At 44.0% G+C, this 26,612-nt stretch overlaps 1 protein-coding gene across 1 annotated transcript; it reads left to right on the forward strand.

The window, feature by feature from the left end:
- The first annotated feature begins 229 nt into the window (after positions 1-229).
- Positions 230-25,549, forward strand: LOC115439677 (voltage-dependent T-type calcium channel subunit alpha-1G-like). Its single transcript, XM_030163559.1, has 4 exons — positions 230-434; positions 8,788-8,998; positions 15,179-15,348; positions 24,504-25,549. The coding sequence occupies exons 1-4, from the start codon at positions 327-329 to the stop codon at positions 25,497-25,499; spliced, it is 1,485 nt and encodes a 494-aa protein (XP_030019419.1). The 5' UTR covers positions 230-326; the 3' UTR covers positions 25,500-25,549.
- Positions 25,550-26,612: the final 1,063 nt, after the last annotated feature.

Here is a 26,612-nt window from a genome sequence, read left to right on the forward strand (position 1 = left end):
TAATCTAAATTCTTTTTTGTCTGATGATCTGGCTTCGTTGAACTTGTTTGCGTTCTTTTTCTCAGCCTGTGTCTGTGTCCTGTCATATTACTGTCTCTAACTCTGAGCTGTAATAATGTTCATGTAGTTGGACCATGCAGGAGTCCCAGTTGAACACACTGTCTCTGTTCTGCTCTTTGATTCCAGTTTCGGATGTTGTTACAAACACATATTTGGATGTTAGTCCTAGTTCTTATTTGTATGTACGGTCCTTATTTTTTGTGTTGCATGTTTGTTTTCTCTGCTCACGGTGGTTGTCTCTTCCTGCCTAGATCCCTCTAGCGGAGATGGAAGCTCTGTCTCTGGCCTCTGAGACATCCTGGTCCCTAGCTCTGACCGACGACTCGGCCCCCGATGATTTTAACCCCCTCTTTATAACCAGTCTGGAATGCAACGTACTGATAGCCCTCCCCCCTCTCTCTATTATGTCTGCATCTCTCTCTTCTGCAGTATCTTGTACTTCTTCCCAGGCATCTTCCAAAGCCACATGTGCCCCCCACTGCCCTCACACATCTACTGGATTATAGTATTATATATTATTATATACTAGAGCGTTGACCCGTGGGAAACCACGGGTTCTAGATGTGGTCGTTTTTAAGCTGGGGAGAGCTGACTTCTGGGAAAACACGTTAGTCTATGTTTTATAAGTACTGACATAAAAGTTAATGGTAAATGATGATATTTATTATTTTACATATGACAGTTGATGTATTTCGATAATAACAGTTTGAACTGTGATAGTTATTATTTTACATATTTAGTTGATGTAACAGATTACAAATGGCACTGATGAGATCCTTGGATCATTGTCAATACTGAGGGTGGGATGTGAAAAGGGGGGGGGGGTTCTGTTTAAAATCCACATCCTGACCCTGAGTGGAAACATCCTGGTCCCCCAGCACAGATATGTGTTGTGTATGCACACATGCTGTACCACATGTGTCCACCGCCAAAGCCTTCAACCTGACTGGAAGACTATTGTATCTCCCAAAATACTGATCTATCAACTTGTCGTTTTCACTAGTCTGTTCCTCGACCAAAATACATGAGTATGGCAGACTGCAGCAGTCAGCTGTGTACGGATTATATGTGACACACACACACACACACACACACACACACAGTCCACTTCCCTTTTAAAATACTAGAAGCACTCGGAGAGCGCAGACCTCTGAGGCTGATCAGTGGGCCCCCCCGTGGGCCCCCCCACCCCCGATCACCCCCAAAAGTAATCATTTCTTCCTTATCCCATTTCCAACAAACCCTGAAAATTTCATCCAAATCTGTCCATAACTTTTTGAGTTATGTTGCACACTAACGGACAGACAAACAAACAGACAAACAAACCCTGGCAAAAGCATAACCTCCTTGGCGGAGGTAATAAGGTTATATAGTATTATGTGGTATTATTTAGGATTATACAGTCTAATATGGTCTTATTCCCATGGGTCATATTTAAGCTGATATCTAAGGACTGAAGTCAGTAAATGCGTCGGTCCTGTTTTTAACTTCACTTCCTGTCATGCAGCATGGTTCTGCACCTCTGGTCAACTGAGCAATGTGATCATAAGGCTATTGTGTTCCAAAATGACTAATACCTCCCAAAATATACTTGAACTCCTCCACTTGGGGCAAAGACTCCCCACCGACCCACAGAGGGCAGACCACCTTTATCTAGTCCAGAACCACGGCCTCTGATTTGGAGGTGCTGATCTTCATCCCACTGGCTTCACACTCGGATGCAAACCGCCCCAGGACACGCTGGAGGTTCAGGTTCCATGAGACCACCAGGACAACGTCATCTGCAAAAAGCACAGATGATCCTGTGGTCCCCAAACTGGACCCCCTCCAGCCTCTGGATGCACCTAGAAATAAAAATTATGAACAGAACTGGTGACAAAGGACAGCCCTGCCGAAGTCCCACCATGCACCTGGAACAGGTCTGACTTACTGCCGCCAATGAGAACCAGGCTCCTGCTTCGGTCATACAGGGACCGGACTGCCCTTAGCAGAGGACCCCGGACCACATACTCCAGAAGCACCCCCCACAGTATACCATGAGGGACACAGTCAAATGCTTTCTCCAAATCCACAAAGCACATGTGGACCGGTTGGACGAACTCCCATGAACCCTTGAACACCCAATGGAGAGTGGAGTGGAGAGCTGGTCCACTGTTCTGCAACTGGGACGAAAACCACATTATTCCTCCTGAATCTGAGGTTCGACTATTGGTCGAATCCTCCTCCAGTGCCCTGAAATATTTTTTCCAGGAGGTTTAGGAGTGTGATCCCCCTGTTGTTGGAGCACACCCTTCGGTCCCCCTTCTTTAAAAGGGGGACCAGCACCCGGCCTACCAGTCCAGAGGTACTGTCCCCGACTGCCACCCGACGTTACAGAGACATGTCAACTAAGACAGTCCCTGCACATCCAGAGACATTAGGTACTCAGGGCGAGTCTCGTCCACCCCCGGTGCTCTGCCACAGAGGAGCTGTCCAACCACCTGGATGACTTCAGCTTGGGTGATGGACCAGTCCACCTCTGAGACCTCAGCCTCTGCTTCCTCCATGGAAGACGTGGCAGTGGGACTGAGGAGATCCTTGAAGTATTCCTTCCACCGTCCGACCACATCCCCAGTCGAGCTCCCCACCTCCACTGTCGACAGTGTTGGTGGCACACTGCTGTGGCGCAGACAGTTTGGCAGAATTTCTTCATCCATAGTCCTCCTACATGGTCTCCCTAAACCCCTGGCAGACTTGAGTTTTTGCCGCCAGAACCGCTCGGGCTGTGGCATGCCTGGCCTGCCGGTACCCGTCAGCTGCCTAGGGAGTCCCATAAGCCAACAAGGCTCAGTAAGACTCCTTCTTCAGCTTGACAGTGTCCCTTACTTCTGGGGTCCACCACTGGGTTCGGGGGTTGCCGCCATGACAGACACCAGAGACCTTGTGACCACAGCTATGTGCAGCTGCTTCAACAGTGGAGGTGGAGAACATGGTCCACTCGGACTCAATGTCCCCAGCCTCCCCCAAAATCTGGGAGAAGGTCTCCTGGAGGTGGGAGTTGGAGACCGCGCTGACATCAGGCTCCATCAGATGTTCCCAACAAACCCTCAAAACATGTTTGGGCCTGCCCAGTCTGTCCGGCTTCCTCCTCTGCCAGTGGATCCAACTCACCGCCCGGTGGTGATCGGTTGACAGCTCTGCTGCCCCTCACCAGCCTGCTGCCAATCACCACAGGCACCACCAGAGAAGTGGAGAGTCCAGCCCCTCTCGAGAGGTTGGGTTCCAGAGCCCAAGCTGTGTGTGGAGGTGAACCTGATCATATCTAGATGGTAGCTCTCAGGCTCCTCACAAGCCCCCCCCCCCCCCCCCCCCCCCCCCCCCAGTGAGGTGACATTCAGTGTCCCAAGAGCCAGTCTCTGTGTCTGGGGATTGGGTCGTGGAGCTCCCCACTGTCGACTGCCACCCAGTCTGCACTACACCGGACTCCTACGGTTCCCTCAGCGGGTGGTGAGTCCACTGGAGGTCAGGCCCACGTCGTCCCTTTGGGCTGACCTGTGGGCATATGAGCCCCGAATCCAGACCTCCAGGCAACATCACAGTCCTCGATTTTGTATTCATCCTAGAGGCTTTTGAACTGCTCTTGGTCTGGCCCGTCACCTGTTTGCCGTGGGAGACCCTACCAGGGGCATAAAGCCCCCGTAGACAGAGCTCCTGGAATCATTCAGGCACTAAAACTCCCCCACCACCATGAGGTGGCAGTTCAAGGAGTTGGTTTGATATTATTTCATTATTCCATGAAAAGAGTGGATTTTAGAACTTTAAGGGTGAATTACATTACTGTTTTTCACTTTATGTCATTTTATTTTAGGGATACCTGCTCTTAACATTAAATCTGAATGTTAACACTATTAACTGACAACCAAATTAAACGGGCAGTTTCACTGAATAAACTTCAATATAATTTTCTGATTTTGAACAATGTTGGAAACATGGTGGAATTTACATGCACAAGTCAACAAATACATATCAAACATTAATTATAGATTTTAATGTATAAACGTAACATATTACAGCTTTCATATCTTTTGAAGCTTTGTTTTTAAGACAGTTGCTCTGGAAATCCAGAAGTACTTGATAAATGAATAACTATGAAAGTCAAAGCTGTGGTAGTTTGATACTCAGCAGATAAACCAATATCCCAACTCAAAAAGATATTTAGAACTAGTGCTTGTTACCCACGAGTGTCCTTATTTTCAGGAAACTTTGTCGTGCATTTCAAGATTCAAAGCGTTTATTGTCACATGTACAGTAAAGAAACAGGTTTCCCTGTACAATGAAAATCTTACTTTGCCGTCCACTTTGAAGGCCCCAGGAAACTAAGATAAGTATAAAAGTATAAGTTTAAAATTGAGAAAAAAAAAAAATAATAATAACTAGGAAATTACAACAACCAAAACAAAGTGGTATTAGTGGCAAGAATGGCTTGCAAGAGAAAAATACCAGAAAAAATATAAACTACATTACTAAGAGAAAAATATGTATTTACATAAATGTGCAACATGTGGGTAATTGTGCAAAGTGTCTGTCAGACAGCAGGTACACAACTACCTGACATAAGTGAGCTGTTTAATGTGTTCCCACTTCATCATAAACTCTAAACCTCCATAAACACAGTCTCTCCATTCTTGTGCTCTACCTGTCTCAGCAGGGCTTTGTCATTGAAGGGAAAGACATCTGCGCTCTAAATGGAAAAAGAATTGATTGTCATTCAGGGTTCAGGGTATAATTAAGCATCTGTTTGACTCATGAATGGATCCATTACTTCCACATACTCACACAGAGGGTCACCCTAACCCATGCATTCACATCAGTCTATACAGTATTGGCCCAAGAAACAAGACGCTGCACACTGTCTGCTCCAGCACACCACATGAAACCAGTCAAACCAATGACACAGCTGTAAGAAAAAAAAAAAAAAACAGGGTGGGGAAGTGAAGAGGCAGAGGAGAACAGGTGGCATTGGACGACCCTGGTGAATCTAACCACGTGGCCTCCAACTTCCTCATTCCACCTTTCCAGCCTGGTGTGTGTTCCAGTCCAGTCCAGTCCAGTCCAGTCCAGTCCAGTCCAGTAGACTAGTGGCAGTTTGCAGTTCTCTGTCTTTCTCTCTGTGTCCTGTTCTTTGTGTTTTTCCCAGTTTTTTTCCTCTGTGCTTTCCATGTGGGTCTTGGTCCACCTCCTGTCCTATCAGCCTTCCTCTGTGTTGGTCCTGTCTTGTCTTTAGATGATGTCTGCTCTCACTGTTTGCCATTGGAGTGTAAAGTGTACTGGAGCCTGAGCACCTCTAATGGGATGAATGGGACAGGCTGCAGGACACTAACCCAGTCACAACACAATCACAGAGCGGACTCATGTACAGACTGAGGGGACTGAAGCAGAAACAAGTCCAGATGGAACATCAGGCCTCTGAAGGTTCACTCGTTCACACTAAGAGCTCAGTCAGAAGGCGACTGGACTTCCAGTTGGTTCTTGAAGAGATGTTTCCTCATATGTGAGAGGCTTCCTTCAATCAGTGGACAGTTCCACTTATTTACGCTCAGTAGGCTGTTAACAGTGTTGTACCCTTCATGCACTTTCTCAGACCCTCGTACAGGGGTGTCAAACTCATTTTAATTCAGGGGCCATATTCAGCCCAGTATGATTTGAAGTGGGCCAAACCACTAAAATAACAACAGTGACAAAAGTAAAATTACATCATGAAAGTGTTTCCATCTACAAGTTTCCTTAAAAATCTGAAGAACATGAACAAACTGAAATGTCTGAAAAAAACTAAGTGCAGTTTGAACCATATTGTACCTTAGTTTATCATTTATACTGTGGATTTGTAAATACACAAAACATGTAGTAACAGGTAGATTATTGGTAAAATAGCGCTTATTTCTCTTCAGACATTTCTGGTTCATATTCATTCAGGTTCACATTTTTGTGAAAAGGCAGTTTGAAAATAGTAATGGTAGTATTTTCCTGGTCTGACCCACTACAGATGGAATTGCTCTGTATGTGAATAAAAGTCAGTTTGACACCACTGACTGTGAATTTCTTCAGTATAATTTTTGCATTTCACAAACTCATGCCAGGGCCCAGATTGGACCCTTTAGTGGGCCGGTTTTGCTCCCTAGTATTAACTTTGGCCAAATTAAAGTCTCCCTTCACCATTTCAGGCATGGAATCTATATTTGTGGACAGTTAACTGAGGGATCATAATCAAGTTCTCCAAACCACTATGGATTGAACATGTTGAACGATTACGATGTATTTTAAGAATTTCTTGACTATTGACACATCGAGTTCGATATGGCCAAGTACAGGAGCTATACAGGAAAGACCTCAGACATACCAGAGTTTTAAACCTGCAGTTGAAATAAAAAAGAGGATTTAGTCCAATTTCGTCTTTATATGCTGAAACCAACAGGCCTCAAATAGTCCACTTGTAGTGAACTACACAAAATGATGTTTGTGTGTCTGTTGTATTTGTTCAAATATGATGTCAGGCAAACAGACAATGAACAAATATGTTAGCAACAATAAGCATCCATCAATCAACCGTACTACACATGTACGACTGTAGGACGGATCCAACAATCACTGGACCCACTGATCTGAACAAAGACTTTCAGATGTTTGACAGATCTATTACAGCCATTGTCATGTACAGTAGTATGGGACATAATGGAATGAATGTATGTGAAACTTAGGGATGTCAGGACTATACTGTGGAGGTCTGATGGTGTAGGCCTAGTCCACTGTCATGTAGACGTCATTCATTCATGCTCTCCTGTCTCAGACCATCTGTATTCTCTGTCCACATGGAAGTCCTCACAGCCTCATCACTGACTCTTATCATTTACATTCAGGTGGACTCATCAGGCTGGACCTCAGGACCTGGTTTTCCTCTGTTGTGTTGGGCACTAGTGGAGCTGTTATTTAGTCTTATACAGTCACAGAAAAACATTTAGGCCACACTTGTTTTCTTCCATTTCTTGTTCATTTTAATGCCTGGTCCAACTAAAGGTACAGTTGTTTGGACAAATGTAATGATAACAACAAAAATAGCTCATAAGAGTTTAATTTCAGAGCTGATATCTGTCCATATTCCATGGTTTTCTCGATAATAACCAAAGTCACTGCAGTTCTTACATCAGTAGCTATGGCATTGTGCTGCCAAAAACAGTGCTTTTAGGCGTTGCATGTTTTATTTTCTCACACACTACACACAGGAGTTAGTACTTGATTGCATAACCATTGTTTTTGATTACTTTTGATGATCTAATCATTTTTTCCGTGACTATATATAGGTCTATATTTAGGTTAATCAATCAATCAATCAATCAATCAGTCAGTCAGTCAGTCAATCAATCAATCAATCCAATTTTATTTATGTAGCACGAAATCATAACAAAAGTTACGTCATGACACTTTACATTTAGAGCTGGTCCAAACCAGACTCTTAACAAACCAGGAAGTGTACTGGGTCTGAGGTGAACCAGGATGTTGTATTTGGAGAAAACCGTAGCTTACATTAGCTCATTACATGTGTTTCCATCCAGCTGTTTTTATTCACATTTGCATTTGTGTATTAAAAACATAGTGGAAATACTGACCATTTTAGAAAATCAAAAGTGAGGTGGAAGGTGAGTGCAGGGAAACAGATTGCGCCAGTCATTAGCTGTCGGGGTTTGTGGTGAGCAGTACGACTGGAGTGGTCACAGATTCAATAGAAGAAACAAACAGGAATTCCCCATGACATGGAGGCAGCAGCGAAAACCACCATCAGACAAAGGCTAACTGTGGCAGAGTTTTGGACATTATATTCTCCACATCTATTAATGGTTCATGGTTAACTCGTCTGATTATCCCTGTAGGGACATTCAGTTTTTCCATTCTCCCCATCCCAATACACACACACTAGCATTAGCATGATGACGATGAAGAACATGAACATACTCTTCGTCTTTGTTAACAGCAATAATAAAAACATGCATAAAATCACAATTTCTTTTTGGCGATTTTCAGAAAATGTGGGTAAAATTTGGGATACATTTAGATGGAAACCTATTAGAAATTAGAAGTTTTCCAGTTTCAGATCCATCAGCACTAACGTGGGCTCGGTCCCCTCCAGTCCGGCAGAACACCTCAGCACCATCTTCTACCTTTAGTCGGAAACACTGGCCATAACATCCACAATTACACCGACTTGAAAACAAGGCTCATAGACACCAGCCATAGCCACACAGCCAGCCCTTTTCACATTCATACTTATACATGAGAAAATGGAAAGATTGGACCACAAAATAACTGAACTGACCTCAGTCCAGACCGTACTTGTGTTTTACTTGACCTCTGTCGAACCAATACTGAATTTACATGCAATGATTAGAGGTATAACATTGTCAATAACCAAAAAGATGACCACTTGCCTTCTACTTAAACTCCTAAATTACAGTAGATCCCACAAAACTACTGTTGTAAAGTTGAAGTCGGTCTTGTTTCTGTGATGTGTCGCAGCTGTGTGCCAGTCCACATGCAAAGATCCCGTGTGTTTCCTGTGTAAACTGACAATCGCTTCTTTGTTCACTCTGTGGTCGAGGTGTATGATCTGTGGATGTGAAAGTGTGAGTGTTGAGTTCAAGAGCAGCCTGTCCTTTCAGCTCCAGAAGGGCCCTAACACACTCTTCTGTCTTTCCCCAGTCGGAGCAGCTTGACATGGGGGAGCCGCTGAAGGAAAACCTGCTGAGTGTCAGGAAACCTGCGGTGGGACGCACACACTCCCTCCCAAATGACAGCTACATGTTCCAACCCCTGCAGCCCTTTGGCCCGTCAGCTCCGCACAGTTCAACAGAGCTTCTAGCACAGACCCAGGGGCCCCAGCACATATCGGGCTCCCACAGGGGCCAATCAGGTGATGTACAAACGGCACTCAGTACTAAAATAGGCCAACAAAATACACTGGTACCTTGACTTACGAGTGCGTCAACTTACGAGTTTTCTGAGTTAGGAGCCGGTGCTCAGTCATTTTTTTGCTTTGAGCTGCGAGTCAAAATCCAAGTTATGAGTGAACTTCAGACACACCACCGATAGTTCGACTCAACATCTGCCCATCAACAGACACAAAGCATTTCAGCACCTCCCCTCTGGACAGCGACAGCAGGCGATAATATCTGTAATACCAAATATCACCATCATCTACACATTTAAAATTACATTTGAAAAAATAACCAAAATAAAATACATTTAAATTATCGAAGTGACTATTGCCACAGTACTGTGGGACTAACTTTCTTATTTGTCTGTTACCAGGGAGCCAATCAGTGCCCTCGTTCTATCATGTGTAGACTGGTAACCTGTCACCCTGCTGCCACAGTACTGGGACAATAAACATGGCACATGCCATGGGCCTATCCAGTTACAGGAAAGGGCTAGGGTACCAGTTACCCAGTCTACACCCACACAACAATGCCCGTGGTATTTGTCTTTTGTGGATTCTAGAAGTTTTGTGTCCATACATGTATCATTTCAAGAAATGTCTGCGTCCAGGTGGAAACGGTAAAACCACATCTATATGTGGCGCTGTACACAAACACAGACAGAGCCGCAGGATAAACTAAAATCACAGAAGAATGCACTGAGCATGTGCATGAGGTTACGTCCGGGGGTTTTCTTCTTCTGGTCACATGGTACTGTGGTGTCATCGTTTCCATAAGTGGTGTCTTGCCTATCCATATGGCAACGTAAGGGCAGCGTTGTGAGATTTTTCCACTCTGGAACCCGTTCTCCAAAAATAGTTTCAGGGCACCGACAATGCCAGTGTCATGTGGACGAAAGGCCAAAACAATATTAAACTTTTGTGGATTGACCTAATTTCATTGTGGTGTGTACGCCATGTATCACCACAGTACTATGGCAACAAGAGGTTAATGACTTCATGGAACAGTATTGGCAACAAAATGTCCTTACTGCTTATTGTCACAGTACAAATGCTAACATGTCATTGGCTCTGTGGCAAAAGACAAACCGATATTTCGTGCCACAGACAACACACTGAGCTGTAGTAGGTATCAGTTATCTTTAAGTTAGAGGTGAAACTGGGGTGGGTTTTGGGGCTGGCATGGATTAATGGCATTTCAGTTCATTTCAGTGGGGAAAATTGATTTGACATACGAGTAAATTGAGTTACGAGCTCGGTCACAGAATGAAAGTGGTAAGTCCAGGTACAGCCGTACATCATTTCAGCACTGTCACCTCTATCTGTGCACAATAATCCGACTGTCATCTAGTTTACATGAGCAGTCTGGATTAGCTTCCTCTGTGCGTTACACACCTTTCATCTGGCATTCCCACTTCTCCTAGTGAGAATTTCCCACCAAAAACACTATCATCATCTGGTGTTTAGTTGCAAAAAATTAAACATGATGTGTGAGTTTGTTGTATGAGACACTGAACAATAGTCCAGCGTGGCCAGACCTACATTCACACTTCATTAAGATGTCATTTATGTCAAGAATCACAAAACAGCCAAACAAAACCCAGTCTATTCCTTGGTATATAATGGCAGTAAATGGTTCCAGACTGATCCCCAGTGCACCTCAGTGGTGCACTGAAGTGTGGAAGTCGGTCTGACTATGCAGGACTGTTGGACAGTAACAAAGGGACAAATCATGCCACAACTGCAAACCTGTACAAAACTGTATGTAACCTGTATAAACTTGTGTTTTCTTTATCACTAATGTACAAGTCTGGGTTCTTGGATGCAAAGTGTTTTTTCTAGCAGTAGCTACCTAGCATTAAATAACTTGTCACAATATTATAATGACCTGATAAACAATCTGTAATACTTGGTTCTGGCAAAGTAGTTGTGTCCTCTGGCTTCAGAGAAACATCGCACACTCCTTTAGGTTAAAGTGAATGGAAAAAAAAAAAACTAAAAAAAAAAAAAACACACCAGAATTTAAAAATTCACACAGATTTCCTGTAGCTGTCTCTTCTTAGACCAAGTTAGACTAAATCTAAGGATGGATGAGCTGCTGCAGTTGAGGTGTCCATCTGAACAGTACAGACATCTAAGAGGGAGTAGATGTTCTACAGCTAAAGGGAAGTGATGCGGTCTTATTTCCTCTCAGGCTTCCTAAATTACAACACAAGAAAAAAGGAATTATGGGTGAAAAAAAAGATTCTCCACTGAAACTTTAAAGTTCAAAAGAACACTCAAAAACCAAGTCTTCAGAGTAAAAACTCAGTTTCATCCTTTCATTGTTCTTTTTGCAAATGCATTCGCACTCCCTTAGAAAACAAATCATTGAAAAATGCATTAATTCTTTCAAAACAGAGCTATTCAAGGCCTTTCTGGGAAATTCCTAGATTTTTTTCATATCGCAGGACGTACAGTTTATACTAGTGTGGTGACCTGTGGGGAACCACGGGTTCTAGTGGAGCTTTTATGCTGGGGAGAGCTGACTTTTGGGAGAAGATGTTAGTCTATATTTTAGAAGTACTGACACAAAAATTCTTTGGTAAATCATTCAGGACCAAGGACATTGGGATGAATCTGTGCCCTCCCTGCTGGAATGTTTTAATTGTACTTACTGGGGCATTTTTGTCCAGTCCTGTGGGGATGATGCTCTGGTGAATGTCACCAGCTCTTATGCTGCTTTCTGCAACGATATGATTATACTCTGTAAGCGGATTAAAGTGTATCCCAACAACAAGCCATGGGTCACCAAAAGCGTCAAATCCCGTCTGAATAAAAAGAAACTGGTTTTCAAAAAAGGGGCTGTCTCTGACCTTCAGTCAGGAACCAAAGACATGAAAATTGAGATTCTTAAAGCTAAACAGAGCTACAAAACCCTTCTTGAAAGCTAAATGGCTGCTAACAGTCTTGGTTGTGCCTGGAAGTGGATGAAACCATCGCAGACTTTCAAAATCCCAGAGCAGCAGCCAGATCATTTTAGACCGTTTCAGTGCAGACAGATTTGGCAAATGCTCTTAACAGTTTTTATGCCCATTTTAATTGTTCTGATTTTAGCAAGAACATTTAGGAACTGAAACAGGAACTGAAGGACACCCAGCACCTTAACATTGAACTCAGTAATGTTAGAAAGGCCTTTCGTACTGTGAAGGTGAACAAAAGCCAGGGTCTGGACAATATTAGTGGTTGCCTTATTAAATCTTTAGCCAAAGAACTCAGTCCTGGATCCAGTCCTGTATTTCAGGTTGTTTTTAACAAGTCCTTACAAACACAGCGTGTGCCCTCTGTCTGGAAACATGCTGTCGTGGTCCCTGTCCCTAAATCCAGTCGTCCAAAAGCGTTGACTGACTTCAGGCCTGTTCACCTCAGCTGTGATAAAAGTGTTTGAAAAACTTGTTAGGAATGTGATCCTGAAGGAGACTGGATCCAGTGCAGTTCACGTACAGCAGTGGTTCTCAAACCTGGTCCTCGAGGACCCCTGTGGTGCATGTTTTAGACAGTTCCCTCTTCCATCACACCTGGAAACCCTCACATGGTTATCACGCTTCTGCAGAGCTTGGTGATGAGCTGATCAGGAACTGCACCAGGTGTGCTGGAGGAGGGACATGTCCAACACATTCAGGGTAGGGGTCCTCAAGCACCAGACCTGAGAAGGACTGGCATCCAGGCCCAACAGAGGAGTGGAGGACGCTACGCTGACTCTACCAAACATGATCTTTAAACCTGTGAAGAGTAAAGGGACACTTGCAAGACTTTCATTTATCAACTTCTCTGCTTTTAACACGATCCAGCGCCACATTTAAACCAAAGACTTTTAGAACAGTTTGAAATCAGCAAAAATTGGGTGGGCTGGATTTCAGACATTTTAACTGACAGGTCACAAAGAGTGAGAATAAACGGGGTTCTGTCTGACCCGGTGTTCTCCTCCACCGGTGATTAACTCCAGTCCTTGAGGGCTGGTATCCTGCATGTGTTAGATATGTCCCTCCTCCAGAACACCTGGTTCAATTAATGATCAGCTGATCATCCAGCTCTGCAGAAGCCTGATAGTGATGGAATGGCTTCCAGGTGTGATAGAAGAGGGAAACATCTAAAACATGCAGGATACCGGCCCTCGAGGACCGGCGTTGAACACCCCTGCTCTATACAAATGTGTCAGCAGATATGGAAGTCATTAAGTATGCAGATGACTCTGTCATTATCAGCTTACTCAAAGAGGGTGAAACCAGTTATGACCCAGTTAGTGATGACTTTGTGTAGTGGTGTGAGGAGTCCTACCTTCAACTGAACAGATCTAAAACACAAGATATGGTTTTGATTTCAGAAAACAAGAGTCACTTTAAAGGTCTGAAAATAGAGCAAGTGCAATCACCTTGGGACCATAATTGACGAAAAATTAAACTTTGATGAAAACTGCAAATCTGTCTGTAAACAGGGCCACCAGCGCCTTCACTGCCTCAGGAAACGTGCACACTTCCACACTGACCGAACAATCTTGACTGTTATCGCTCTTTTATTTTAAGTAAATGAAGTTTATTTATAAAGCGCTTTTCACAGATAAAAATCCCAAAGTGCTGTACATAAAATGGGTGCAATAAAAGAACATAAGAATAATTTCCTAACAGATAAAAAGGATAATCCATCAGCCAATAACCTTCCTAAAAATAATGTTCTGAGCTGCTTTTATTGAGTGTGTTGTATGTTTTTGCTCAGTGGCATGGTTCAGTCACACCTCTGTCAGTGAGATGGTCCCGTGGCCTGATTGGTCAGTCCCAGTCTTCTCCCACCTCCCTGTCCACTAAGCAGGTACAGACGATGGCTTTATCCATTCTTTATAATGACTCCCATCCTTCAGCTTCTTCCATCTGGACGGAAGTTTTTAGTCCCAAGGTGCAGGACAACGTGTTCTAGAAACAGCTTTGTTCCAGTTTCTGTCACTGAGCTCCAGAAGCAGCAGAGACAATGCCCTTTATTTTATTCTATTCTATTGTATTTATTTAGTCATTCTATTTCTTAGCTCTATTTATTATTGTGACTTTAAGTTTAACAATGTTATGTTCCTATCCTGGTTTCCTGGTTCCTACCAAACTTGACCTGTTAAAAACATCTCAGTTTCTCTGAACCACAGAGATACTCACACACATGCTCTGACACCCTCCAGTATTATGGTTATATGGTTTATATATATATATATATATATATATATATATATATATATATATATATATATATATATATATATATATATGTATGTGTGTGTGTGTGTGTGTGTGTGTGTGTGTACACACACACACACACACACACACAGAGTGTCCCAAAAAAATGTATACACACTTTAAACAATTGTAAAGTAGGTGTTTATTAAAACTCATTTAATTTTCAAATGTAATAGAATTTCCAAACATCATTTTGTTGTTGTGTCTGTTCCTGTTCTCAGACTGACGTCTGTTCTGGTCCAGACTCTGGAAGTCTAGTGGTGTCTGGTCTGGTCAACACAGACGGTATTCAACCAAACCCCTCTGTCCAATCCACCAGTTTGTCCAGTTCACCAGACCTCACAGCACTGGACTGTTTTTATGTGGATACCTTAAAGATAATGTCTACGTTATGAGACCTGCGACAGTCACTGACCTGAGAGCAGCCACTGAACGTGAATGCACGCAAATACCAGTGGAACTGTTTGGTGATGAGTGCGATTCCATTGCTTGGCGTTGTCAGCAGAGTCTGGATATATATATATATATATATATATATATATATATATATATATATATATATATATATATATATATATATATATATATATATATATATGTATGTATATATTTACACACACACACACACACACACACACACACACATATATATATATATATATATATATATATATATATATACATAAGAAAGTATTACAATGTGTTTTTCCAACCTGGTGCATTTGTAAACGGCTCCTCCGGTGACACCTCACTGCTCTGTGGTTGGCTTTGGTAATGACCACCTACAGGAGTGAGCAGACAGGCTTTATTTGTCATTATTTAGTCTGCTGACCTCCGCCTGTGCAGTCATTTCCCACAAACCCTCCCGCTGAAGCGTCTTCTTCCCCCGTTTCTTCTCCAGGCTCCAGCAGCTCTGTGCGTTCACAGCCGGAGGAGTTCCCCCATCAGCTTCATGTTCCCTCAGACCTGTTCAGACCCATCAGCCCCCACAGCCTGTCCGACTCAGAGGATAGACCCCGCCCACCGCCTCCACCGCGCACACACACGTTCAGCCGCACGCTCCGCAGACAGGTAACCTACGGCAACGCCACCCACCTCTGTCCGCATCCTATATTTATGTGATATCTGTTTGTGATCCGACTGTTATTCTACAGCCAGAACCACTGGTGGAGGGGTTTACTCCACTCAGTCTACACCTACTCCTAACCCCCCACTGTGAGTGCCAGGTGCAGCAGCTGAGAGGACACACACACACACACACACAGGACAAACTGTCAATACATGGACAATAAGAGTTTGACCTTTGACCCACAGGAAATCTGCTTCAGTACCCACTGATATCATCCAATTATAGGAGGTAAAGGATAAAGAAAGAAAGAAAAAAAGAAAGAAACACATCTCAAGACACAGTCCTGTTCCTTCCCATGGTGCCTCACCTCAGAAAAATATGAGGTAGTGATGGAGATAATGTTTGAATCCTGTTTTATTTATTTCTATCAGTTACATTTATGATGTCTATCAATTTAAAAAATGTCATAGTTTGTCATAAACATAGTTTAGTTTAGGTTAGTTTAGTTTAGGTTAGTTTTAGTTTAGTTTAGTTTAGTTTAGTTTTAGTTTAGTTTAGTTTAGGTTAGTTTAGTTTTAGTTTAGTTTAGGTTAGTTTTAGTTTAGTTTTAGTTTAGTTTAGTTTAGTTTAGTTTAGGTTCGTTTTAGTTTAGTTTAGGTTAGGTTAGTTTTAGTTTAGTTTAGTTTGGTTTAGTTTAGTTTAGGTTAGGTTAGTTTTAGTTTAGGTTAGTTTAGTTTAGTTTAGGTTAGGTTAGTTTTAGTTTAGTTTAGTTTAGTTTAGGTTAGTTTAGTGTAGTTTAGTTTTAGTTTAGTTTATTTGTTTTGTTGAGTTGAGTTGAGTTGTTTAGTTTAGGTTAGGTTAGGTTAGTTTAGTTTAGGTTAGTTTAGTTTTAGTTTAGTTTAGTTTAGTTTATTTGTTTTGTTTTGTTTTGTTTTGTTGAGTTGTTTAGTTTAGTTTAGTTTAGTTTAGTTGTTTTGTTGAGTTGAGTTTAGACGATAGAATGCCTTTAGTGGACCTGTCATTTTGCATGTTGTCTTAAAATAAGATCAAACTGATTTTCCTGATTTGCAAAATTATTTTTGAAATATACAGACATCATGTTTGTAATTCATACTGTGATGACACAGGGATCAAAGAATTATTTGTCATCTTCATTGATTATTGTCCATGTTTTGAATAAAATCCCATGGACGGTGGTTGAGCAGAAGGATCTGGGCTTCATCGATTTATATGAAAGCTGGTATTTATGTTCTCTAAAACCAACATCTACAGCAAAGATCATTATTTTAACAATTAAAACACTTGTGAAACATTGTCAAGAATAAGGCATTATGGTTGTTAAATGTTAATAATAATAAGTCTAATGATAATAAGGCTAATAATATGAAGTCTCATACCATTTAAAGTCTTAATGTAAATAAGTCTAATTATTGGAAAAACGTCAGAAAATGCAATGATCATGAATAGTAGTGAATTAAATTTTCTGTATAACACCTCAAATATACAGTTTACAGCTTTTAGTGCTTTAGAAAACAGAAAAGTCCAGCTGAAATATCAGATGTACATGAAAGAGGAGGGAAGGGAATAATACTGCGAAAAATACAGGACAAAAAACTAAAAGATAAAATACAATAAAAACATCATCAGCTAATGACGGTCAAATGATGAATGTGATCATCATCTTCAAAACAGAAATATCAGTTCAGTGTCGTAGGTTTAAAAACAAAGAATTAAAACTATTACAACTAATAAGAACCTTCTGCTCCTTTTGTCCACTTGGTGGCACCCTTTCCCCCTCTACTCCAGGCACATACATCTAGTATGTCAAAGTGTATGTGTTCACCTGTTTATATAACATACATCTGTTTATAGAGCAAAAATAATTTAGAAATATTATGTTGGACTTTTTTAATGTCTAAAAAGACTCACACTGATCAGTATGAGAAGAGAATATGATCAGAATATGATCAGAATATAAGAATATGATCAGAATATTATTAGAATATTATTAGAATATGATCAGAATATGATCAGAATATTATCTCTAATACTTAATATCATCACTTATACTTAAAGCTGTCTATGACTTTCGTCACCAATTTTTTAATCATATCTGTAAAACCTGAGTCATAGCTTAAGTATCATGAACGCGTAAGTCTTTCCCTGATGATGCACCTGAATCTCTTCCCTTAAGGTGAACAGTTTTGAAGTGTACTCCACCATAAACAATCCATTTCTTTCCAAACAGAGCCGGTAAGTCACTCGGTCATTTTCAGAAGTTCGTCGTGACGTGCATTGTGGGAAGCGGAGCTCCACGCAGCTGCATTATGGCCGCAGCAGCAACAAACATGGAAACGGCTTCATTGCCTCTTGCTACTGCAGCTGCGTGGAGCTCTGCTTCTCACAGTTCACGTTGTAACGAACTTCTGAAAATGACTGAGTGACCTACCGGCTCTGTTTGGAAACAAATGGACTGTTTATGGTGGAGTAGACTTCAAAACTGTTCACCGTGAGGGAAGAGATTCAGGTACGGAAAGACTTATGGACACGTGATACTAAGGCTATGATTTTACAGATTTGATAAAACATTGGTGACAAAAGTCATCCACAGCTTTAATATAATCAGATATATTTAATATTAACACTTAGACTTAATATTATCCCTTGTGTATCATGAACCCTGGACTGTACAGCCGTGTGTGTTGTTCTAAAAGACTTTGGCTTCTGTTCCCTCCTTGTCTTTCCCTGTTTTCCCGGTTCTCTTTTGTTCTTTACCGTTTACCGTCCATATCGTATCTGTTCTGATCCTAGATCAGTCCTGACCCTGAGCTCCTGCTCAAACACAGATACTCCTGTTTCTGAAACAGCCACGAGCAGCAGATCTGAGCTCCACTGAGCCTTTCAGAAACACTGGATTCATGTTCACACACACACACACACACACACACACACAGACACGCACGCACACACACACACACACACACTCATAAGCTTCCCTCCTTTTTTCCTTTCTTGGTCACTCATCCTCTCAGATGTTTGTCTTCTAACCATCAGCCTCAGTGCATCCCATCGTAAACCTATCCAGCAAGGAATCAGTGGAGAATCGAGTTCCTGAATGACTCAACCTAAGCCTAACCCACTGGGTTCAACCTAAGCCTAACCCACTGGGTTCAACCTAAGCCTAACCCACTGGGTTCAGCCTAAGCCTAACCCACTGGGTTCAACCTAAGCCTAACCCACTGGGTTCAACCTAAGCCTAACCCACTGGGTTCAGCCTAAGCCTAACCCACTGGGTTCAACCTAAGCCTAACCCACTGGGTTCAGCCTAAGCCTAACCCACTGGGTTCAACCTAAGCCTAACCCACTGGGTTCAACCTAAGCCTAACCCACTGGGTTCAGCCTAAGCCTAACCCACTGGGTTCAGCCTAAGCCTAACCCACTGGGTTCAACCTAAGCCTAACCCACTGGGTTCAGCCTAAGCCTAACCCACTGGGTTCAGCCTAAGCCTAACCCAATGGGTTCTACCTAACCCTAACCCACTGGGTTCAACCTAAGCCTAACCCACTGGGTTCAGCCTAAGCCTAACCCACTGGGTTCAACCTAAGCCTAACCCACTGGGTTCTACCTAACCCTAACCCACTGGGTTCAACCTAAGCCTAACCCCCTGGGTTCAGCCTAAGCCTAACCCAGTGGGTTCAACCTAAGCCTAACCCACTGGGTTCAACCTAAGCCTAACCCAGTGGGTTCAGCCTAAGCCTAACCCAGTGGGTTCAACCTAAGCCTAACCCACTGGGTTCAGCCTAACCCTAACCCACTGGGTTCAGCCTAAGCCTAACCCAATGGGTTCAGCCTAAGCCTAACCCACTGGGTTCAACCTAAGCCTAACCCACTGGGTTCAGCCTAAGCCTAACCCACTGGGTTCAACCTAAGCCTAACCCACTGGGTTCAGCCTAAGCCTAACCCACTGGGTTCAACCTAAGCCTAACCCAGTGGGTTCAACCTAAGCCTAACCCACTGGGTTCAGCCTAACCCTAACCCAGTGGGTTCAGCCTAAGCCTAACTCACTGGGTTCAACCTAAGCCTAACCCACTGGGTTCAACCTAACCCTAACCCACTGGGTTCAACCTAAGCCTAACCCACTAGGTTCAACCTAAACCTAAGCCAGTGTGTTCATGAAGTCAGTAGTAGGACCCACAGTCCAGTGCACTTACTTCAGTACAAAGCACAAACTCAGGGGACTAGACGGCTCAGCCGGTGCTGTCAGTGTGCACCGGGTCATTTTGTACACATATTACTGTGGTAATAGAGCACTTAGATTTTTTATGAGTAGGTTAGTGTTTGACAGGCACTGAACTCTTAATCTGAGTACAGTCAATATTTTAAACAACCAGTTTTTGCTTAAAAACAACAGGGTAATCTCTGGAAGACATCTGTCCTCTTTTGTACCTGCTGGAGTACAGCTGTGTCCTGGTGGCTGTTAATTAGCCGGGTGTACTTCCATTTCTGGCCACTAGGTGTCTCTGTGGTCACATGTGGTGCAGTGAAATGCTTGGCTCAGAAACACTGATCTAAGTGCTGTGTCCTAAAACCCATGCAAGCCTTGTTCTGTCGTCTCCAAAGACTGGTTTTATTTAACCCACATTATTACATGATCACGTTCAAGTGCTGTTAGTTTAGTGCTCCTCATCCAGGCTCAGTGAGGACAGGAGGACAGATGAGCTGGATCCACCTGGGTGCAGACTAACCCCTGCTGTTCTATTGTTAATCCATATCAGCCTGATCCCAGTCCAGGTACCAGAAAGGGTGCACATATAGATACAAAATAATACTGCTCTATCCAAACATCAGACAGGCCATTGGATTTGTCTGATATTTCTCTTTTAAAGTCCAGAATCTGTGTGTATTCTGGTGTCTCCTCTAAATGTGTCAGGCTTGTACCCCTGTCAGATCACACATTCTTGGCTGTACGGACACTCCAGCCTAATAGCCTCCATATTTAATGCCTACACACAGATACAAATGTTTCAGACCTCAGCAGAATCATGCATTGTTTATTGCGTAGATGTGGTGTCCAAAGCATGCCTGCTGAAAAATTCCATATATTGACAGAAACAGTCAAATCAGAGCCACATATTTAGAATGTGGTGTACGGACACTACTGGTGTACGGACTCTAGCAGATGTGAATGGAAATGTGTCTGAGCACATGGTGGCATCTGTGTTCCATCTGGAACTAAGTCTTCTGGTACAGGAGGACACAAACATGTGGAACCAGTGAGAACAGTAGATCTGTAAGGCATAGAGTCCAGATTAGTGATGGAAGTATATTGGTGTACGGACACTCCAGGAATTTGGGTGAACAACGCACCATTGAAAACATGCGCTTCCACGTAAACATCCGTTTGACACATTGTTCCAAATGTTGTGCAGCATACCAGGGAGCAGAGCCACATCTGTCTAGTTGTGCAGATTTAGTCCTAATAATACTGAAAGAACAGGTTCCCATTCTATTATTCCAATTAAAGGGCTGGAAAAGAAGGGGTTAACAACAAAATGGTGGATTGTCTTAATACTGAAAATAAGAACTGATAATCAAACAGCTGTTCAACAAAAAGGATCAATACATGAAAAGCAATGGGATGTGTGTATTTGGAATAAAAAAGACACAGGAGTTGAGTAGGAATTATTTATTGTGTCACAAACATTATGGACAATCATTTTGTTCTTATAACAATCAAATTGTGCACGTTTTCACACTCATTGGGTCGACATTTGATCAGTTTTGATCTGATTTTCTTCAAATTTGAAGGATTGACAGATCTACTAATAAGATGGACAAAGAAACATTTTGGGAATGGTTTTGGAGGATCTGTTTGGAATACTGATGAAGAACTGATACAAATATACTGGTACAGCTGGACTGGGATCAGGCCGATAACTGTGTCCACCCTCTGCCTACTGGCCTCATGTCCTCAACACTGGACAGGAGGACAGCAGGAAAACACTGATGACTTCTGTGTGTGGTCAGAGGGTCATGTGGTCTGGGTCAGAGGGTCATGTGGTCTGGGTCAGAGGGTCATGTGGTCTGGGTCAGAGTTCACAGTGTCAGGAAGTTGCTCTCACATACTGTATTCAAGGTCTGTAAAAATAAATAAAGAAATAAATTTGGCTTTTAAGTCACTGATATTTTTTTTTTTTACCATCAGGGCTTTGGAACATGTACAGGGTGTAATCCATGTTTTAGGCTTCAGTTGAATACCAAGCATCTTCTAGTTTCGTGTGACTGAAAAAACAGTCTGAATGACAGAAGTTTAACAGTGGGCCAGATGGAACTGAGTGGAAATGACTCAGTGACCCGGTGGATGTCAAAAGGGAACGACTGCCTACATGTTTCTGTTTAAACACTATGTAATCCTCATACAGTGGGTGCAGAAAGTATTCACACCCCCACTCTGTTATATTGCAGCCATTTGCTAACATCATGTAAGTTCTTTTTTTCCTCGTGAATGTCCCCACAACACCCCACTGGCAGGAAAAGAACACAGAATTTCAGACATTTTTGCAGATTTATTAAAAAAGAAAAACTGAAATATCACATGGTCACAGGTTTTCAGCCCCTTTGCTCAGTATTGAGTGGAAGCCCCTGTTTGAGCTAATACAGCCATGAGTCTTCCTGGGAATGATGCGACCAGTTTATCACAGCTGGGTTTGGGGATCCTCTGCCATTCCTCCTGGCAGATCCTGTCCAGCTCTGTCCGGTTGGATGGGGAACGTTGGTGGACAGCCATTTTCAGGTCTGTTCAGAGATGCTCAGTTGGGTTAAAGTCAGGGCTCTGGCCGTTCAAGAACAGCCAGAGTTGTTCCGAAGCCACGTCTTCATTATTTTAGCTGTGTGCTTTGGGTGACTGTGTTGGTGGAAGGTGAACCTTGGGCCCAGTCTGAGGTCCAGAGCACTCTGGAAAAGGTTTTGGTCCAGGATACCTCTGTACTTGGCCATATTCATCTTTCCCTCAATTGCAACCAGTCGTCCTGTCCCTGCAGCTGAAAAACACCCCCACAGCATGATGACCCCCACCACCACCACCACGCTTCACTGTTGGGACTGGATTGGGCAGGTGATGAGCCGGGCCTAGTTTCCTCCACACATACCATTTAGAATTAAAGCCAAAAAGCTCAGTCTGGGTCTCATCAGACCAGAGAATCTTCTTTCTCATAGTCTGGGAGTCCTTCTGCTGTTTTTGGCCAAATCTACGCCGCTTTTCATGTGTCTTGCACTGAGGAGAGGCTTCTGTCAAAGCCCCCATTGGTGGAGGGCTGCAGTGATGGTTGACTTTCTACAGTTTGCTCCCATCTTCCTGCTGCAGTTCTGGAGGTCAGCCACAGTGATCTTTGGTTTCTTCTTGACCTCTCTCACCAAGGCTCTTCTCCTCCCATATCTCAGTTTGGCCAAAAGGCCAGCTCTAAGAAGAGTTCTAGTTGTCTCAGATGTCTTCCATTTAAGGGTTATGGAGGCCACTGCGCTCCGAGGAACCTTCAGTGCAGCAGAAATTCATTTGTAACCTTGGCCAGATCTGCGCCTTGCTGCAGGTCTGTCTTTGAGCTCTTGGGGCAGTTCCTTCTGACATGTGCTCGGAGCTGTAAGATCTTACATACGCAGGTGTGGGCCTTTCCTCAGCAAGTCCAATCAGTTCAATTAAACACAGCTGGACTCCAATGAAGGTGTAGAACCATCTCAAGGATGATCTGAAGAACTGGACAGCACATACGTTAAATATAACAGTGTCACAGCAAAGGGTCTGAATACTTATGGCCACGTGATATTTCAGAGGATCTGCCAGGAGGAATGGCAGAGGATCCCCAAACCCAGGTGTGAAAAACTTCTTGCGTCATTCCCAGGAAGACTCATGGCTGTATTAGCTCAAACGGGTGCTTCCACTCAATACTGAGCTAAGAGGCTGAAAAGTTGTGACCATGTGATACTTCAGTTTTTCTTTTTTAATAAATCTGCAAAAATGTCTGCAATTCTGTTTTGGGGTGCAGTGTGTAGATTAATGAGGAAAAAATGTACTTAAAAGTTTTTTAGCAAATGGCTGCAATATAACAGAGTGAAAAATTTAAAGGGGTCTGAATATCTTCTGTACCCAACACTGAACAAGTCTAAACTAGCTGCTGTAGAAGGCAGATGGTTCTGGTCCGGTGTGGTTCTGATGTCTGGTGTCTCCCAGACTCTCCAGTCTTTTGTCTTCAGCCTTTTCTGACATAAAATGAGTCTCCTTTCTGTGACAAACGGAGTCTGTAATGGAGAATAAAGGCTACACAATCGGAACGAAAAACGTAACAGTGGTGTTGCATTCTCACTTTTAATTCCACGCTTAGACATGGTGGCATCACCACCACCAGGACCAAGCACCTGTGTAGAACCTTTCTACTTGTCTTTCTGTTTTCTCCTAGCGCCAAACACAATCACAAAACAGGAAACAGAACATGGCGAAGCAACGCACAAAAACTGACAGTTTTGCAGTTAGGGCAACTCGAAGGTCCGTCACAGGTAAATAATGGGACATGTTCTCCTGTACTGGCGCGTGCCTGTGATGTAAACTACATGACAAGAAAACACAGTTTTGCCTTTTCAACCCTGTAGACGGTGACGCGAGAGTGGAGCGTTGTTAAGATTTCCACTCTGGAAGGTGGTTTCAATTTTTTGCGTTTTCAACCCCCGTCTAAAGGAAAGGCTTATGTGATCAAATATTTTGTGGTTTTCAGCTGAGAGCGTTGTCGTGCAAACTGGGCCAAAGTCCCTGATACCACAACCCAGAGCTGATCTGACCAGGGAACCAGGTCAAAGGGTGCCAGACGGAACAAAGCTTTCATTCTGTGTCAAATTCAAATTTAATACAAATTATAAACAAAGAAAAGACTCGACGGTGTTCAGCTTTTCCAACAGATCCTGAATCCTTGTCATAGAAGGTATTTGATCTAAAATAAAACCAGAGACGCAACAAACTGAGCACACTGTGACCTTTGACCCAAACCTTTTCCATCCTCATCACCTCACTTTAACTAGTGTTCACTCTCACCCCCCCCCCCCATTATTGACCATGCCCCCCTGTCTCCTCACCCATCCTCACCTCTTCCTTCCCTCCACACCCCTCCTCCAGGTGGCTGTTTCTACTGATTCTCAGGAGGTGCTGTGTTCCGATGGAGGTGAAAGCAGTGAAGGACTTCTGGATGTGGCCTCACTAGGCCTCCCTCCATCCCCCTCCTCCTCCTCTTCTCCCCCCACCCCCTCCTCCCCCTGTTCCCTCCATCAGCCTGTGGTTTGCCTGGTTCCTGCCACGCCGGGCGCTTCTTCTAACCAGTCGCAGCCCGGCAGCGTCCACACCCAGCACAATGAGCAGCACTGCCTCACCTCCTTCTCAGCCACGCCTCCTCCACCACCGTTACCAGCCAGGCCACTCCCACAGGAGGAGTCCTTGGCGGATCAGGAGGTGTCCCTCATCACCTGTGCAGGATTTGCCAGGAGTGATGACATCAGCAGCAGCGGCGGGCTGCGGTCGGAGGAGGCGGTTTACAGCGGGGACGGAGGCGGTTACACCACCTGCCAGGAGAGTCCCAGTCCGTGTCTGAGGCAGCTCAAAAGGTTCCACAGCGTTGACACTCACGGCCGCAGCGCTCTCCTTCCCCGGCCGAGGCCCTACTCCTGGTTGGACGATCCGCGGCGCCACTCGGTGGAGGTGTGCTCCTCGGCGGAGTCCAGCCCCCAACGCAGCTCCGCCTCCACCTCCTCCGGCTTCGTGTCCCGGGCCGACAGCCTGCAGACCTCCACTCAGACCTCGCTGCCCTCCCCACGGCGCAAGAAGAAGATGAGCCCGCCTTGCATCTCTGTGGACCCCCCCGACGGACCGGAACCTCAGTCGGGCCTCTACTCAGGTCTGGGGGGCGTGGCCCTGGGCGGACTGGGGATGGCGCCACCTCTGCCCAACAGAGACACCTGCCTGAGGCGGAGGGCGCCCTCCAGCGACTCCAAGGACTCCTTTGACCTGGGGGTGGGGGAGGGGTCAGGACAGGAGGGGGGGTCGCCAAACCCCAGCACCAACCCCAAGCTATTGACTCTTCCAAGTTTCTCCTTTGAGAAGACAAGCTCTGAGCACTGAACACACACACACACACACACACACACAACACACACACAACACACACACACCGCAGGACGAATGACAACCTCCACACAAACAAACCCACGATGCACCACCATGTGTATCTGTGACGGTGATAGTTCTAGTAATAATGCTGTAGAGAGTAATAATGGTCAAACTACAACCAACAGTAAGAGCTCCTCAGTCTGGAGGAGCGCAGTACTGTAGTAGTGTGAGCATCCCTCGTCTGTGTGTTGTTACTGCCAAACCACAGGAGAACCCAACACTCCTGGGACTAATGTTCCACATCTGCATCTGCCACAAGGCTGCAGGCTGACCCCACACCCTCTGGAGGGGCATCGGGACTGGGGTATCTGGGGGACCTGGGATATGTGGGGTATCTGATGTACCTGGGGCATCTAGGGTACCTGGGGTATCCGAGGTACCTGGGGTATCTGGAGTACCTGGGGTATCTGGGATACCTGATGTATCCTGGGTACCTGAGGTATCTGAGGTATCTGGGGTATGTGGGGTATCTGGAGTACCTGGGGTATCTGAGTTATCTGGAGTACCTGGGGTATGTGGGGTATGTGGGGTACCTGGGGTATGTGGGGTACCTGGGGTATCTGGAGTACCTGGGGTTTGTGGGGTATCTGGGGTATCTGAGGTATCTGGAGTACCTGGGGTATGTGGGGTATATGGGGTATGTGGGGTACCTGGGGTAAGTGGGGTATGTGGGGTATCTGGAGTACCTGGGGTATGTGGGGTACCTGGGGTATGTGGGGTATCTGGGGTATCTGAACTACCTGCTGTTGCACTGGGTGAAGTGGGCCTGGTCGGTGCAGGTACAAAGCAATATGAACGTTTTAGAGACACTATTTTCTTAAATTATTGGGCCATAGTGTTTGTACAGGATGTTGTTTTTTATTTTCATTCTGTTCTTTTATGTCTTTTGTTGTGATTTTCTTTTTTTGTCAAAATGATTTGTCTTTTTTTCACTGTAGAATATTTCTAGCTTTCTTGATTTACTGAGGAAAGTGAACGTTTTTCAAAGTGCTGAAAACCATGTATTTGTAGGAATAATATATAAATATATATATATAAAAAAAGTCATTAAACAGAGCTTGGATT

This window comes from Sphaeramia orbicularis, chromosome 19 (assembly GCF_902148855.1).
Source record: "Sphaeramia orbicularis chromosome 19, fSphaOr1.1, whole genome shotgun sequence".
NCBI lineage: Eukaryota > Metazoa > Chordata > Actinopteri > Kurtiformes > Apogonidae > Sphaeramia > Sphaeramia orbicularis.